Source organism: Micropterus salmoides, unplaced genomic scaffold, assembly GCF_014851395.1.
Source record: "Micropterus salmoides isolate LMB-PRFRI ecotype aquatic unplaced genomic scaffold, ASM1485139v1 Ms_hic_scaffold_7, whole genome shotgun sequence".
Taxonomy (NCBI): Eukaryota; Metazoa; Chordata; class Actinopteri; order Centrarchiformes; family Centrarchidae; genus Micropterus; species Micropterus salmoides.
This window is the reverse complement of record NW_024044459.1, coordinates 207,333-223,804: the sequence shown is the minus strand read 5'-3', so window position 1 is coordinate 223,804 and position 16,472 is coordinate 207,333. Positions and strand designations below refer to the sequence as shown.

The window sequence follows — 16,472 nt, the reverse complement described above, 5'->3', positions numbered from 1 at the left end:
AGGGGCTATTCACAGACGGCTCCATTGTCAATGTGTGTGTGAGAGAGTGAGCGAGCAAGAGGAGAATGGTGAGTGTGTTTCAGCCTGGATTAGATACTAAGTCAAACAGTATTTGTGTTAATAATCGTGATTTCAATTATGACCAAAATAATGGTTATTATGTTTCTTGCCATAATTGAGCCTGGATCAGCGAGGTGCTTCTCATCTAATTTAATAAAGAAACTCAACAGTGGGGCATAGAGAACTTACTCAACACAAATCCATTGCTGTTCCTGAGCCGTGTCTAATCTACTCAGTACTCGTTGTTCATTCCTACAGACAGCTGAATGTAGCACAGCACTCTCCTGTATTATGGAACATGAAATCACGTTAAAGCTGAGTCCTCTCCTCTCTCACTGGAAGGCATCGTCACGTTCCGCAAAATCCATTCAAGTATCCTGAGGTTTCTATCAACACTCCCATGATTAAGTGGGCTCTGTTCATCTGCTCCATTCTCTTTTCTTATAATAGCAGAGAAGCCAGTTCAGCCTGAGTGACATGATGTATTCACAGCAGCACAGCTGCTAACTGTGAACAGGGAGCGCATTCACACACTGTCATCACCCGATATAAGCGGCTGGCACAGTCAAACACTGACGCACTATATCCATGGAAACAGGAGAGTTTTTACACAGAACAGTCCATGTGTCTCTAGTTCATGCTAACACGGGACACCTCATTGACAGCAGTGTAGCTAGGGCTGCAACTAACCAGTGTTTTCATCGTCAATTGTTGCGTTTGCTTGTCGTGTGGAGTACTACTCAGCCTTGTTGGCATACAGCAGAGTCAACGGGCCCTGAACTGGGCTTCACACGTGTTACTGTCTAAAGGCAAAGATCTAAAAGGTTTGTAAAAATCCTCTGTACATTTTCTATTAAAAGTTTAAAAATAGGGCTGCTCAGTGAATCTAATTGCAATCGCGATGTCATCCTGTGCGATTATGTAACTACAAAAGGGCACGATTTAATGAAACAAAACCGTGTGGCGCTCTCATCTCTGCGTTCGCTCCCACACTGGGCTCTTGCATATCTCCTTAAAAACAGATACAGATACTGCCATTTGACGTTAGCTGAATCGCTGCCTTTTGTTCAACATGTTCCACTTTTCATAAAGCCGACGTGCTTGTCACTCACTTTTCGTCAACCGACCAATCACAGCCTGGATGGGGCGGGACATTAAAAAACGTTTGACGTGCTACAGCAAATTTTCAAATGTTGAACAATATGATTATTGACAAGTTAGTACTCAGCATTAACAAATTAGAAACCGATGTAGAGCCTTTTTCCTGCAGAAGGATTTAATGAATAAAAACAATCCACAGAAATGAAACAGCTGCAACTAGATTTAATACTCAACTAGTGGTAAAGTAGTATACTATTATGTGAAATGAAAATGAATGTAGTATTTAATATATTATTGTTATATCAGCAGTAAACAATTAACTTAACATTATACTGTTTATTTCATACGCTCATGTACAGTTCCTCCTCCAGGCTGTGGATAGAGACTCTGACAGTGTGCCAATAATTGCTCCTTCTAGCTGCTGTAGAGCAGCACGCTCCCCTTGTTCTGTTTTACTAGTTATTGTTATAAATATTCTTCATTGTTTAACTTTGGTCAAGTTGAGAAGTACATTTCAAAATGTCAGTATTTTGTGCATTTTCCTTTTTATAATCAAGCAACTAGACTCAGAGTACCATTCATTCCATTATAATGGATTCGACTGAATCTCAAATTCGAAGCTTCACAGCGAAACAAGGATCATACCGTTTTGGTGCTATCGGGGCGCTCAACGTCTGAGTTTACATAGAACTGCCAGTTTTCTCCCAATAAGTTAATATACAGCTAATTACAATATACATTTCAACGTTTAAAGCTGTAAATAAAAATGTAAAAAGAAAAAAGCTTTCAATAAATGTTTTTAAAGCGCGTAAATAATCCAAAATGCAGTTGGCGGCAGCACAGCATGCATGCAAAACTCTGCACAAGACCAGAGAGAGAGAGAGAGTCTTCAAAATTATTTTTTACAGTGTAAGTTGAATGAATAGAGACTGCAGCTCTCAAGATTAAAGCGGAGCTGCCATGTGTGAGGTCGACACAAATTCTTTGCATCGATGCTTCGTTTAATCCACGTAACTATACAGCACAGTGTTTTGCAGGGACATTTATTACTGTCGCGCTTACGCTGTGAACACAACGTGATTATAATGGAGCTGTTTGCAAAGTGGGGGAAGAGAGAGAAAACGGCGAGGGACAAAGAAGAAAGTGTCCAAAGTCTGGGATTATTTCAAACTACAGAAAACAACCGTCGCTGCCAGGCAGAAGTACTTAATCCAAAATGCAGATTTAAACAATGATGAATTGTTGAAATAATCTATCAAAGCTTTGAATACTAAAATCATCGTTAGCTGCAGCCCTATTCCATAATATTGAATCACAATATGACCTTTTCTCCAAATCGTACAGCCCTAGTTTAAAACAATAATATCTGCCCACTCACACACATCTTTAAAGCTATTTTATTTCCATGTTGGTCTCCTTTTTTAGCTAAAGGAAGTTTTACATTTAACAGGAAAGTAGTTTAGCAGATCTTCACAGCCTGGCGACCACATTTCATGCCCATATTTTTAGGCATATGACTGCAAAATACAATATGTGTCTGTGATCTGCTGCTGGTCTGGAGATCAAATCCTACAGTGGTGTGGTGTGACCATTCTGATTGTTTAGGCTTTTAGGGAGGTGCGGGGGGGGCGCCTCTGTGAAGGAAAGGATGCACTTGATTTAAAACACAAGACAAAACAAGTGTGATTGCGAAACAGCATGTGGCACAATAATCGTTTTATCTCAGTTACCTTGTTTTCGTAAACATTGGAAGCCAAAATTGAAATTTTGATTAAAATTCGATTAACGAGACAGCCCTTCTTTCCTACAGTCCTTGTTGCTTGTGTTTTTTCATCCACCATTCCACCTGAATTAGCCAACCGTTTTAGTCTGTATCTGTTTTGGTATAGTCGTGTCACTGTTTGTTCTTGCTGGATTTCAGGAGCTCTAATCATCACCTCCCTGTTTCATCAGTTTCAGTGGAGAGTTTCCTGAGCAGCTATACAAGCTGAAAAGGCCAAAGATTGACTAAATTTAATGTTGACCACTCTACACTGTAGAGATGGTGGAGAGGGTAGTTCTGTGTCTCGGAAGTCCTGGAGTTATGAAACTTGACTCTCTGATCCTCTTGCATTAACAAAAGGTTTGACTGGTGTTTACATTCTGATGTGTGCGCTCTTCGCTTGTTATCTCTGATCCTTAAACCTGACCCAAACCTATGCAGCGTTTCCTCTACAATTGTAAAATGACCCCAAAAAATTATATAAAAGAAAAGAAAACAACTAAAAAGCGTACAGGTGAGATAAAGCTGTTTTTTCTCACAAGCTCAATCCGCTTCTCGCTCGTCGTCTCAGATGTTAAGTTAATTAGAACTTTAGTTGCGAAACACTGTTGTGGGGTAAGTTCAGCGCCGACAAAACGTAGCAAAACTCCGTGACATTAGTAGTTTGGGGGTCTACCAACCCCCCGGGAACAAATCCTTGGGGAAATACTTGCTAAGAGAACTCAAAAATGCATCTCTGCTGCCAGTAGACTTGTCCATGTTTGTGATTGGTCCTCTGCTGCTAACCCCGCCCCCTTATGTGAAACTAGCTAGATTGGAAAACCCTGTTAGTGAAGCCAGATAACAGATAGACATCTTTTCCTGCGATTTATATTGCGATATGAAAAAATACAGGACTTTTTACCAGATGACTTCAGTTGCTCTATTTGGAAAAAATAGTGGATATGGTTGCATTTCTTTTTGCAACCATATCCACTATTTCATTTGGTTTTCTCCTGTTCCTCACTTATTTTCAAGTTGTTGTCGACACCTAACGGGGGTGGGACATGCTTTGGTTGTTTGATAAAGTGATCAAAAACAATATTGTGATTGGTGGTTTGCTGTGCATGCAGAGGCTTGTCACTCACTAGCATCTAGTGTTTAAAAAAAAAGTTATCACAATAAAAACACTTCATATCATTTGATATCAATAATTATCAGGATAAATGTCAAATCATTATTTCTTTCAAGTTTAAAGGCTGATTTTTGCTCCGGAGTGAAAATTGAAGAAACCAGATGATTAATTATGTGGCTAAACTTTTTTTTATGGTCAGAATGTGACAGACACTTAGCTTCACAAATCTGAGTTAGAACTATTAACTTTTTCAACAAATCTGATGAATTAATCTTTTTTCAGGCCTCTTTTTTCAACAAAATAAATATTTTTAATAGAAAAATTAGGTGCTAATTTGTTTGTGATATCTTGAACATTTAAATTGTTATTGAGGAAAATTATATTGCGATAATTATCATTATTGTTTTATTGCCCAGCCCTACTAGCATCAAACTCTGTGTATCCAAGAACCCTTAAATCGCATTAAATTATGTCACATCAGACAGACTTCTCTTGTCTCTTCTCTTAGTCATGTAAAATTAGAGCTGTGTTTTCCTTTTGTATCAAGAAGCAAGAAAGTTAGGTCTTTGAGTTAATTTGACTTGCTTGACATGGCACATGCTGCAGTGTGACTAGTATGTTGCCCTAGTGTGTTGAACTGTTTTGTAGTACAGGCCTCTGGTTGATGACAGTGAATACAGTCCTTAAAGTTTCAAGATATTCAAAACATTCCCTGACCAGTGGGAAATGTGCCACATGGGCTCAGACAGCTGCTGGGAGTGGCTGACTGATAAAATTCCTGCCTGTCTTTGGATCTCCCTCTCTGTGTGTCTGTGTTTAGTGTTGTATTGGTACTGCCCTCTGGCTAGGGAATAGTTCAGAGGCCAAGGGCGTGGTGCACTGCTGACACCCACAACAACATGGAAGATCAAATTCGGTGCAGTGCTGATCTCTTACTGGCCCGCGCATGTGTGCAGGATTTAAAACAACATGTAAAGCCTGGTGGCTAAAATGTACAAAGTGAGCACATGTAAAGTCAGACAAGGACATAGAATGGACTGAATTAGAGTAGGATACAAACTGACTGATTTCTATACCAAGATGGCGCCGCAGACGGCCTCTGGATTACGCTCTGTAGTTCTTTTTGTGTTCTATTTTCTGCCGTCCCTCTCTGGTAACATTTACCAGAGAAGAGCTCTTAAATATTGGATATTCAACTGCTCACTCTATTCCACCACTCTCTATCGAACCTGGGACTTTCGGTTATTAGTTGGAGGAGCAGCAGCTCTGTTTGGGATCTACTGGAGACGTCGATGGAGAAAACGTGCTGGGGCACTGGTTAATAATACCTTGAAAAATATCGATATTTGATACGATTTTTGATACCACAGGGGAAAATTTACACAACATTGGTTAAATTCATTTTAAAATTTTGTTTAATGTGATGTTGAATGTGGAAACGTCTCCAACCTCTCCACATTCTTTATAGAGGATGGCCTGCTGGAAAAGTGAAGCCTGTTAGCGCTAGCAAACATCTCCCCTCCCCTTCAGACTGTGCAGAGCAGGGAAGCTTATACAGTAGCCTAGGCTGCTTCTTTTGGCTGCTGTGTTACTTGTCCAATGTTGAGAACATCCGTTACAAACTGAGAGTAAACTGTCGTAGCCTACAGCTCTGTCCTGTACAGAGCTGAGGTTAGTGAAGCTAATTAGTGATGCACACTAGTCCTTTTATGCTAATGAGGAGACATTTCTTTTTGGATTTTAATGTGCAAATGTACCTCAGAAGGGAGGTAGTTTCTCATTTTTCTCATTTTTTTTTTATATTAATGTCTATACAGATAAATGTCAAAGGCTGTAAAATAAAGACACAAAAGACAAATATGAACATTCGTATCTACAATAATTCTGAGGTCATATTAACAGGGTTTTCCTGCCGTTAAGGCTTAGGGGTGATGCCCAAAACATGCTCTGCCATAAATGTACATTTTTTTAATACTCTATTAATATACCAATGAATTTCTTCAAAATGAATATCAAAAACTTATAAATAATTTTATATTTTACTCACTCCCCCTAAAAAAAGACACATAAAGCACATTAGAACAACTGGACTGGAGAATCCGTTTTTTTCCTGAACTAAAACTTAAGATGTTTGACATGGATTTATTTCATCACTAAGTAATAAGCAGTAAGATAATCACTGACAATGCATTTTTGCATTAGTGTGGTGTAAAGAATAAGTGAAACCATTTAGACTGTAACCACTGTTGCAGTAAACAGAAAATGTATAACAGCCGAACATTAGATGATACATGCTGTAGGTTTTGTTGCCATGAGAGCAGTGGTGCAGAAATTACTTTTAACATGGTGTGAAGAAAAAACTTTTAAAATATCAAATTTAATTCAATTCAATTTTATTTATATAACGCCAAATCACAACAACAGTTATCTCAGAGTGCTTTTCATAAAAGAGCAGGTCTAGACCGTACTCTATGATGCTATTTACAGAAGCCCAACAGTTCCCACCAAGAGCAGCACTAGGAGACAGAGGCAAGGAAAAACTTCCTTTTAAGAGGCAGAAACCTGTAATGGTACAGATATTTATAGTAGTGTTAATGATAATAATCGTAATGTTAATGATTATAATAAGAATAATAACAACAGGACTAGTAACAATAGTCGTTGCAGCAGAGGGTGTCGAGCAGGAACACGGGGGCAGCAGGTGACCCGCAACCACAGATCCAGACTCCACAGCTCCAGAGCCAGAAACACCTGCAGGAAGTGATAGGAGGAGAGAGGAGAGGGACGAGAAAGCACAAGACTACCGGAAAGGGGAGTTGTTGTGTTAGTAACATGCAATAATGGGATGAGGTTGCATACAGAGGGAGAGAAAGTAGAGGAGAGAGGAGCCCAGTGCATCATGGGAAATCCCCCGGCAGTCTAGGCCTATAGCAGCATAACTAAGGGATGGTTCAGGACTCACCTGAGCCAGCCCTAACTATAAGCTTTATCAAAGAGGAAAGTCTTAAGCCTACTCTTAAATGTGGAGATGGTGTCTGCCTCCTGAACCCAAACTGGAACCTGGTTCCACAGGAGAGGAGCTTGATAGCTGAACGCTCTGGCTCCCAGTCTACTTTTGGAGACTCTAGGAACCACAAGTAACCCTGCATTCTGGGAGCGCAGTGCTCTGGTGGGGTAGTAAGGTACTATGAGCTCTTTAAGATAAGATGGTGCCTGACCATTAAGAGCTTTGTAGGTAAGAAGAATGATTTTAGCCACAGCAGCACCGCAAATCCTGTTTACTTTCTGTCGCCACACAAGCACGGCACATTATCAGCACGAGGACACGTAGTGTTTCTTCATTGCCTTCATGTTAAAAGTAATTTCTGCCCCGCTGCTGTCATGGTAATGTAACGTTACACCGCAAACTATCAGCTGCTTCATATTTTCTGTTTATTTAACGGTCAGGTATGTGCGAGAAAACAGCTGAATCAGAATTCTGTGACAGTCTGAGTCCTTTCAGGTGTTCACTGATGCAGAGATGCATTTTATTATCATTCTGCATTACTCAATATTGAAATGAATCCATGGCAGAAACATTTAAAGTTTTAAGTAAAGTAGCCTAATTAATGTCTGTTATTATCACAACATCAGTGACGTGGAAATTTGATTCATTTTAAGATTTGCTGTTATTGTCATTATTCTAATGTGCTTCATCAGGATGATGGAATAAAATATAGATTTATTGATTAGGCATGTTTTTGATATTTATTTTGGATAAATTGGTATGTTAATAGAGTAATAGGCAACTTTTCTTTCTTTAGAATAAACAAAATTAGTCGTTAGATTAATCGAGTAATGGACTTCAAAAATAAGATATGTACAGCCCTACTCAAAAGTAAAAACAGAGCCCTTGTTCAGTCTCTGTGTGTTTCTCTGCTTGCGTATCCTTCTCACCTTTTTTACCCTTGACCAGTTTACATGCCTGAATGAAGCACGGCTCCAAGGCTGCAGGTGTTTTTATCACCTCTGACAAACACAGTGGCTGTGCGTGCAGTACGGTCGCTCTCTACTGGTTTGGCTTTGTGGAGACATGTGGGGAAAATGAGCAACTCTGCATTCGCCTGTGTGTGCGAGAGTACAGTTTTGTGTGTGTAGAAGTGTTGTGCGTGTGTTCCACCACAGATTGTTGTTTCCTGCGAGGGAACATGACTAACAAGACGTTATCTGTGGAATGACAGGAAGAGGGAGTGATGGTTAACAGGCTGCTTCCTGCAGCACAAACTCTTTTCCCTGTGTTTCCACCTCACCACTCCCCTATTCCTGAGGCCAAGACCAATGTTTGGACTCTAGAAAAGGGGAGTGGTGACTAAACCGCTTGGGGGGTGATGGTACAGTCGATAAGACACATGCCTTTGGTTTGAGAGACCCGGGTTCAATTCCCCACTGTGACACATCCATCAGTGTGATGAGCAAGATACCTAACCCCTAGTTGCTCCAGAGGAGTGCCTCTGACATATATATCAATTGTAAGTCTCTTTGGATAAAAGCGTCAGCTCAATGATTGAATATAAACACAGTACAATGACTGCTGCATTCATAACTGCTGATAATACTGCATCATTATACATACAGAAACGGATGGTGCTTGTGAACACAACTATCAGCCTCACAAATGGCATTTCCTTCCAAGATCTGCTGTTTTGGATGGTTAAAGTGTGTATATATAAGTTGACTTGGTCTGTGCCCGTGCTTGTGGTGAAACTGTAGACACAGCAGATTTGTGGCTGTGTTCCATTCGGTATGCCGTGTGACCCTGGTTGAATAGGAGTCACCACACCGTATGTATGCCGTATGTAAATAAGAGACTGGTGAGTCCTGCTGTACCAGTGCTGTCCAGCTTCTGTGCTGACTAACACACTGTAGTCTTACATATATATGTAAGCACTTTGTCAAGGCAGCAGTAATACAGCAGCGGGTTTCCTTGTTGTCTTTCTTTCTGTTAGTAGTCACTTAAAATTCATTCCGCCGTTGGTTGTCGAGGTGGTGTCCAGCAAACGATGTGGGCTTTGTTGATCATTGGCAGACTTTCTGGGGAAGACCTGGTCTGATCCGGAGAGACGGCATCCATCCCACTTGGGAAGGAGCAGCTCTCATTTCTAGAAATCTGGCCAAGTTTATTAGTGGACCAAATCCATGACAACCCAGAGTTGAGACCAGGAGGCAGAGTCGCAGTCTAACACACTTCTCTGCTCCTCCATTTCAGGAGTTACTTAGTGAAAATCCTATAGTGACGGTGTCTGCCCCCCGACCGTCGAAATTATTTAAAAAGGTAAACAGAAGAGGAGCTGTGCATAAAAACCTCATAAAAATTAAAACCACAAGAGCAATAGTGCAAACAAATAGGAGAGTTAAATGTGGACTCTTAAACATCAGATCTCTCTCTTCTAAAGGTGAACTAGTAATCACTGTTATTATTATTAGGAGTAGTAGTAATAGTTATATATAGTTTTTTTTTATAGTTTCTGTTTCACTGGCCCCCATAATACATACTTTATTGACTGTAGTTTAGTTAAGAAATAAGATGTTTTAAAATGTGTTCTGTAGTTTTATACATTTGACACTTTAATCAACACTCAACATAACCAATGTTAGGCATAATCTTTCTTTATGTCATGCGTTTCTTAAAATAAGGAGAAATAATAATATTGGCCGATATATCGGCATATCAATCCTCAAATATCCAATTCATATCGCGCTTAAGAATCCCTTGTCGGTCGGGCTCTAAAAAATATAGTTTAGAGGAGCTTAATATTTGAACTTTGAAAACTGTTAATATTAATGTTGGTGCCCACCTTCCAGGCTCCACGTCTCTCTGGGCCTGTCAGTCCAACTACTCATCTATCCCCGTAGCTCTTTGACATGGTATTCACTCTCCACAGGCCAACGGCTTGTGAGGTGTACAGCTCTTGTACAGGATTAGTTGGTGTGTCCTTATTCTAAAGACTTATTGTCTGGAATGCATATCCAATCTTTTTTTTCTTATTTGGTTTTTAAAAGCAAACTGAAGAGAAAAATACAATGCTTGAATAAAGCCAGATGGTGGATCAGGAAATAATAGTACCTAAATGTTGGCTGTGATTGTTAAGGGAGTGAAGGGAAAGCAGCAGGACGGTGTGCAGAGGAACAGACAGAGGAAGGAGCTCTCCAGCCTGTCGACCTTTGAACTTGCGGACGCCGCCTCTACCTGGCCATGGCATCTGGCCTGCGCAGGAAGTGCTCAGAGCAGTCCGTTGGATGGGAGCAGAAGCAGGTGGGAGGAGTCTGCTGTTATTTTTAGTCTCTCCTCCCTCCCGGGGCTAGGCTAATCCGCCGCTGCACAGGCTTATCCAGATTGGAGGTGGGACACCGAGCCATGAGTCTGGAGTGGCTGCCGACTGGCTGCTGCACCAGCTACCCCAGCGGACACCAGTGCAGGCAGGCCGACATGGCCAAGAGTGGGGCCCCGGATGGCTGCAGGGAGGGGGGAGACAGCAGCGATGGTGGGGGCGCCAGGATCCAGCTGAGGGAGCTGGACATTAAACAGCAGAGAGGCAGCCTGGTGGTCCTCTACGCACCTGCTGGGATCTCCTGTCTGCTCAGATTGGTGGGACATGGATGGATGGTAGAGGGCAGAGTGTGTCTGCTGCTCTCATAGTGAACTCACTTGAATTGAATGCGTTCATTTTGATTTCTTCATGTAAAAGACATGAAGGTCTGTAACCTGGTGGAATACATGGGGTTGCCTTTTAAGGCTGTTTCTGAAACTCAGCGCTCTCTAGTTGAAATACTCTCAACCTTTTAAATATCCAGGGAGTGTGTGTGTGTAGACACTGCACAGGTCTTGAGGATCGACCGATATGGAGCGGTACTGATTATTAGTAACCAATGAGACCGATGACGCATGATATTTGGAACTGATCACGGTGTCAAAATTTAGAATAACAAAAACTCTGACACAAAACTTGTTGAAGTGTCTTTAAGCATATCTTATCGAATAACAAGACTAAAGTGTCATGTTTAATCTTTATAAATAGGGAGTAAGGAAATGAAACATTTTTAAAGATTTTATCATAATTGTTTTGAATGGTCTGCCTCAGATTTGTGAATCTGTCTGTATTCTTGAGGAGCTGCAGAGTAACTGGATCTTTCCCTGTACAGCTAAACAGAGGCTTATTGTTGATCCTTTTCTCTCTGCTCTGCTCGCCTGCCAATCACAGGTCTTGTTCAGAGTTGTGCATGTCCAAAGTCTCGCCAACATTTGCATGTTGCGTTTCCTTGTTGGTCTAGTATAAGTACTGTTTAAAAACCAAAGAATCTTCTTTGTGTGGTTCATCAATGGTGATAAATGATTCAAATGTCCCTCAAAGTTCACGCACAACTCTGCAAATCGCCGGCGTTGCTGTTTGGTGTCTCCCTCTTCTACTGCACGCATGCACGCACACACACTCACTCACTCACTCACTACGCCACACATGTGCACTGTGAAAGGATTTATTCACGCGTTTCACGCTGGCTTTGTGAAGATTGGCTTGTGAGAATATCAAATCATTGAATCTTCCACTATACGGGGTTACCCCTCCACGAATCTGTGGTTTTTATTCTTATTTGTGCTGCTGAATGACTTCTGGAGCTGGTGCTGACAGTCAGTGTTGTGTCTGTGTTCTCTACAGAGCTCAGGAATGGAAGAGATGGTCTGGGAGCAGTACACAGTCACTCTGCAGCGGGTGAGTTCATTCATCTTTTCATCAGCCTGCAGTAAATTCTGAATTATCAATCCCCTTCTTTAACATCATATATCATTAAAATGATAGAACTTTAGTCATTTATCAGTACATCTGTCAGTGGGCTGTGTATGAAAATTCAGCTCTTGGTGTCCCTGCTTGTAACAATAGTGGTGCTGTAGGAGGGAGGCCAGAACTTGACAGAGCAAGGAGATCAACACTAAGCGTGTACACATGAGGTAGACCTAAAGAGTGATTGCTATGCAGCATAGATTTTATTGTATCTGCAGATGTTTTCTCTTCAATGTGCCATCCTTACCCCTAAAGTCCACTGACTCCGGCTACGGCGCGTTACGGCTGCGTCGCGGTTCCCGGAGCTAATAGCGGCCATTATAGTCAATGCTCATGAGTCCACCAGCTGCGGCCGCAGCGTGTCCCGGAAACGGCGCTCCGCTCTGCAGAGAATAGGTAGCAGGTCTATTTTTGCCGCTAGCTGCGTCAAGCAGCACAGAGCAGATCGAACCAGGCAGGAAGTCAGACACAGAACGGCAGAGAGAATCCGGTCAACACTCCGTGGAGACTCCCGATCGTAAAACAACAATAAACAAGCTCTGATTCTGAAATGCTCCTTGTAGGAAATGCAGCCTGAAGTTGACGGAACCAAGCATTTCATTTGCACAATAAAACCAAAAGGAACATCTCCTCATTAGCTTAAAACAGACTAGTTTGCATCCGTAACTTGCTCACCTGAGCTTGTAACCTCAGCTCCTCCACGGTGTTGAGGATGTACAGTCTGTGGACAGGACAGAGGTGTAGGCTACACCAGTTTAGTCTTAGCTTGTACTCAGCACTGGACAAGCAGGCAGTAATGAAATGCAGCTACTAAGATAGTTACTTCCTATAAATGTAGCTAATGTGAAGTGAGCAGCCTGTTCAGCTGCGCAGTCTGAAGATGAGGGGAAACGTTTGCTAGCGCTAACGGACTTCACTTTTCCAGCAGTTTGGGAAACAAGAGACAACTAGAATGGGCATTTCCTTAAGAAAATGCGTGAGAGCTGGCAGCTATTTTTAGGGCCCGAGCACGACCGTGCGAGGTCCCTATTGAATTTGCTCGGATTATTTTTTTTTTTTTTTTTTTTTTTTTTCTTTTTTCTGCAAAGTAGGCCCAAATGACATGGCCTAAACATACTCGAAAACTCACCAAAATTTGCAAACATGTCAGAACCGGTGAAAAATTTCGTATTCTACAAGTTTCGCACATGGGCGTTGCAAAATGACTCGCTAGCGCCACCTAGAAAATTGGAAAAAATTAGCCCCTCGTTCACGTTCAACCTACATGTACGAAATTTTCTGGGGACATGTATCATGTCAAGACGCACAAAAAAGCCTCAAGAACCCATAGCCTAAAGTCAACAGGAAGTCGGCCATTTTGAATTTTATGGCCATTTTTGGATGATTTACACACTTCGTACTTTAACGAACTCCTCCTAGGGATTTACTCGGATCGACGTCAAATTTCTGCTGTGCCTTCTAAAGGCATTGACGATGAAAAGTTGTGCTATTTGCGCGTTTTCGTCAATGGGCGTGTCCGTGGCGTCGATGATTCGCCATGAAACAGGAAGTTGTTGTAACTTCAGTGTACATGCTCACATCTGGACCAAACTGTACATCTAGGATGAGAGTCCCGCCCTGAACACATGTACATGCCCCTCGTTTCACCTACGTGCACGAATTTTCTGTGGTACGTGTATCTTGTCCAGACGCACAAAAAAGTCTCTTGGAGCCATAGCCTAAACCCAACAGGAAGTCGGCCATTTTGAATTTTACGTCAAATTTTGGATGATTTACACACTTCGTACTTTAACGAACTCCTCCTAGGGATTTAGTCCGACCGACCTCAAATTTGTGCTGTGCCTTCTAAAGGCATTGAAGATGAAAAGTTGTGCTATTTGCAAGTTTTCGTCAATGGGCGTGTCCGTGGCGTGGCGTCAAAGATCAACTCTTCGCCATGACACGGAAGTTGTCGTAGCTTCAGTGTACATGCTCACATCTGGACCAAACTGTACATGTAGGATGAGAGTCCTGCCCTGAACACATGTTCATGCTGATATTCACCCACAGTCATAGCGCCACCTGCTGGCAACAGGAAGTGACTTTTAACGAAGCAGCCCCCGCCGCACGTTTCACCTACGTGCACGAATTTTCTGTGGTACGTGTATCTTGTCCAGACGCACAAAAAAGTCTCTTGGAGCCATAGCCTAAACCCAACAGGAAGTCGGCCATTTTGAATTTTACGTCAAATTTTGGATGATTTACACACTTCGTACTTTAACGAACTCCTCCTAGGGATTTAGTCCGACCGACCTCAAATTTCTGCTGTGCCTTCTAAAGGCATTGAAGATGAAAAGTTGTGCTATTTGCAAGTTTTCGTCAATGGGCGTGTCCGTAGCGTGGCGTCAAAGATCAACTCTTCGCCATGACACGGAAGTTGTCGTAACTTCAGTGTACATGCTCACATCTGCACCAAACTGTACATGTAGGATGAGAGTCCCGCCCTGAACACATGTAGCGCCATGCTGACATTCACCCACAGTCATAGCGCCACCTGCTGGCAACAGGAAGTGACTTTTAACGAAGCAGCCCCCGCCGCACGTTTCACCTACGTGCACGAATTTTCTGTGGTACGTGTATCTTGTCCAGACGCACAAAAAAGCCTCTTGGAGCCATAGCCTAAACCCAACAGGAAGTCGGCCATTTTGAATTTTACGTCAAATTTTGGATGATTTACACACTTCGTACTTTAACGAACTCCTCCTAGGGATTTAGTCCGACCGACCTCAAATTTCTGCTGTGCCTTCTAAAGGCATTGAAGATGAAAAGTTGTGCTATTTGCGAGTTTTCGTCAATGGGTGTGTCCGTGGCGTGGCGTCAGAGATCAAGTCTTCGCCATGACACAGGAAGTTGTTGTAACTTCAGTGTACATGCTCACATCTTAACCAAACTTTACGTGCTTGATAACTCTCCCATCCCGTTATGGAGGACCGATCCTGACACAGCCAGAAATAAATACAGAAATAAATAAATGCTCAATAAATAAATAAGCATCCAATTAAATACACAAAAAATTAAGTAAATAAATAAATGTAGGTAGTAATTAAATTATACAAGGAGACATAAATGTATATATTTTAATTAGTGCCTTTACTTATTCACCTTTGTTATAATTACCTTATTTGTTTATTCAACTTTATTTATTACTAATTTTTTTAATGTATTTATTTATGTGTGTGTTTTAATATTTTTGTCTGTTTTATTCTTCCTTTGTATTTATTTACCTTATTTATTTTCACCCATGGTATTTATTTCTGCCTGTCTTTTTTAAATTTTTGTATGCATTTCTGCCTCATTATGCAAATGAGGAGGGGCTGTGTCTCAAGGGGTCATCTTCTCTGCTATTGGTGGACCAGTCAGACAGGAGAGCTCCTACTCTGCCTGCAGACATCAACGATCTTGCCCCTCACACAGTCAGATGGCTTCCTTCAGTGCGCTGAGGTGTTTAACAACTCTGAAGACAATACTACCAGCAATGTCTTCCTTCTCTTTTCACGTAGAAGCACCGACAGACAGTGCTTTCAGTTTGCTGCATGCATGGACACAGAACTGCGGTATAGGGAGAAGCACACGGTCAGCTGGCTGCAGCTAAATCTGGAGTGCACTCGTATTCAATTCTGTATGGTAAATTCAGTTTTAACGGAGCAGAGCGAGCTGACAGGCAGAGTTAGAGACTTTTTCTGTCTGTTTCTCTCTTTACAAAGACGCATGTTGCAGTCAGAGTCTTCTCTGAGATGCGAGCACGACATACAACACAATTTATCAAATTACACAACGGATATACAGTATGAAAATAAGATTGATTGGATTATACTCACAGGAAGTATAAAACCTCTTACATGGGTCTATTAAAAGTAAAGTAACACAAAAATGTCAGGGAAATTATTTTACTTAGATTTAAGTACTGCAGTTGTACATTTGAAATACCTTCCTACCTTTCTGATAGGAAGCCTTCTTGAGGTGGTATAAAACATTTCTTCTTATATTCTGATTTGAGTTGTGGACAACTATGACCACATGAATTAAAAAAATTAAACATTTCACTGCCCAAGTCAGCTATAACACAAGTCTTGATCATCAGACTACATGCTGTACAGTATTTGTGGACAGATTTTGTCCCAGGATTTCTTATGCATTTCTTCTTCTTCGTTACATGATTTAGAATAATAAGGTGAGAAATGGGTCTATTCTGAATTCATCCTGCACTGCAGCAGCTAATAAAGTCCATTTAATCCCCAAAACGCTTTTCTTTTAGGCAGGCTGGAGCAGAAAACAACTCACCTTTCTCAAGTTGTACAGTAATGTCACATGTGTATGAAGGTGGATCAAACAAGCTAATCTTAAATGTCAAAGTAGAGAGGAGCCTAGTAGGCCTATTTATTTTCATTCATTACACAATATGAATAAGCTATGCAGACAGTTGTAAAGAAAGAACATCTTTTTCTTCTGTTCTCTACTTGTTATAGTTACACAGTATTAGGGGTGTGGGCTGTATTAAAAGTATCCACTGTTCTCCCATGCTCTAACACACAGTAACGATGAAATGTGTGCTGTTCTCACATTCTTCCTCTGTATGTACACA

The 16,472-nt window shown here is 41.4% G+C and overlaps 1 protein-coding gene across 2 annotated transcripts in view; it reads left to right on the top strand.

Moving 5' to 3' along the window:
• Positions 1-16,472, top strand: part of LOC119891217 (tight junction protein ZO-2-like) — a gene marked incomplete at its 3' end in the record, with an annotated part of 89,066 nt that overhangs the window by 5,844 nt on the left and 66,750 nt on the right. For both annotated transcript variants that reach the window (XM_038702595.1, XM_038702596.1), the window contains 1 exon segment: positions 11,729-11,782. In XM_038702595.1, the coding sequence (XP_038558523.1) occupies positions 11,729-11,782 (54 nt within the window).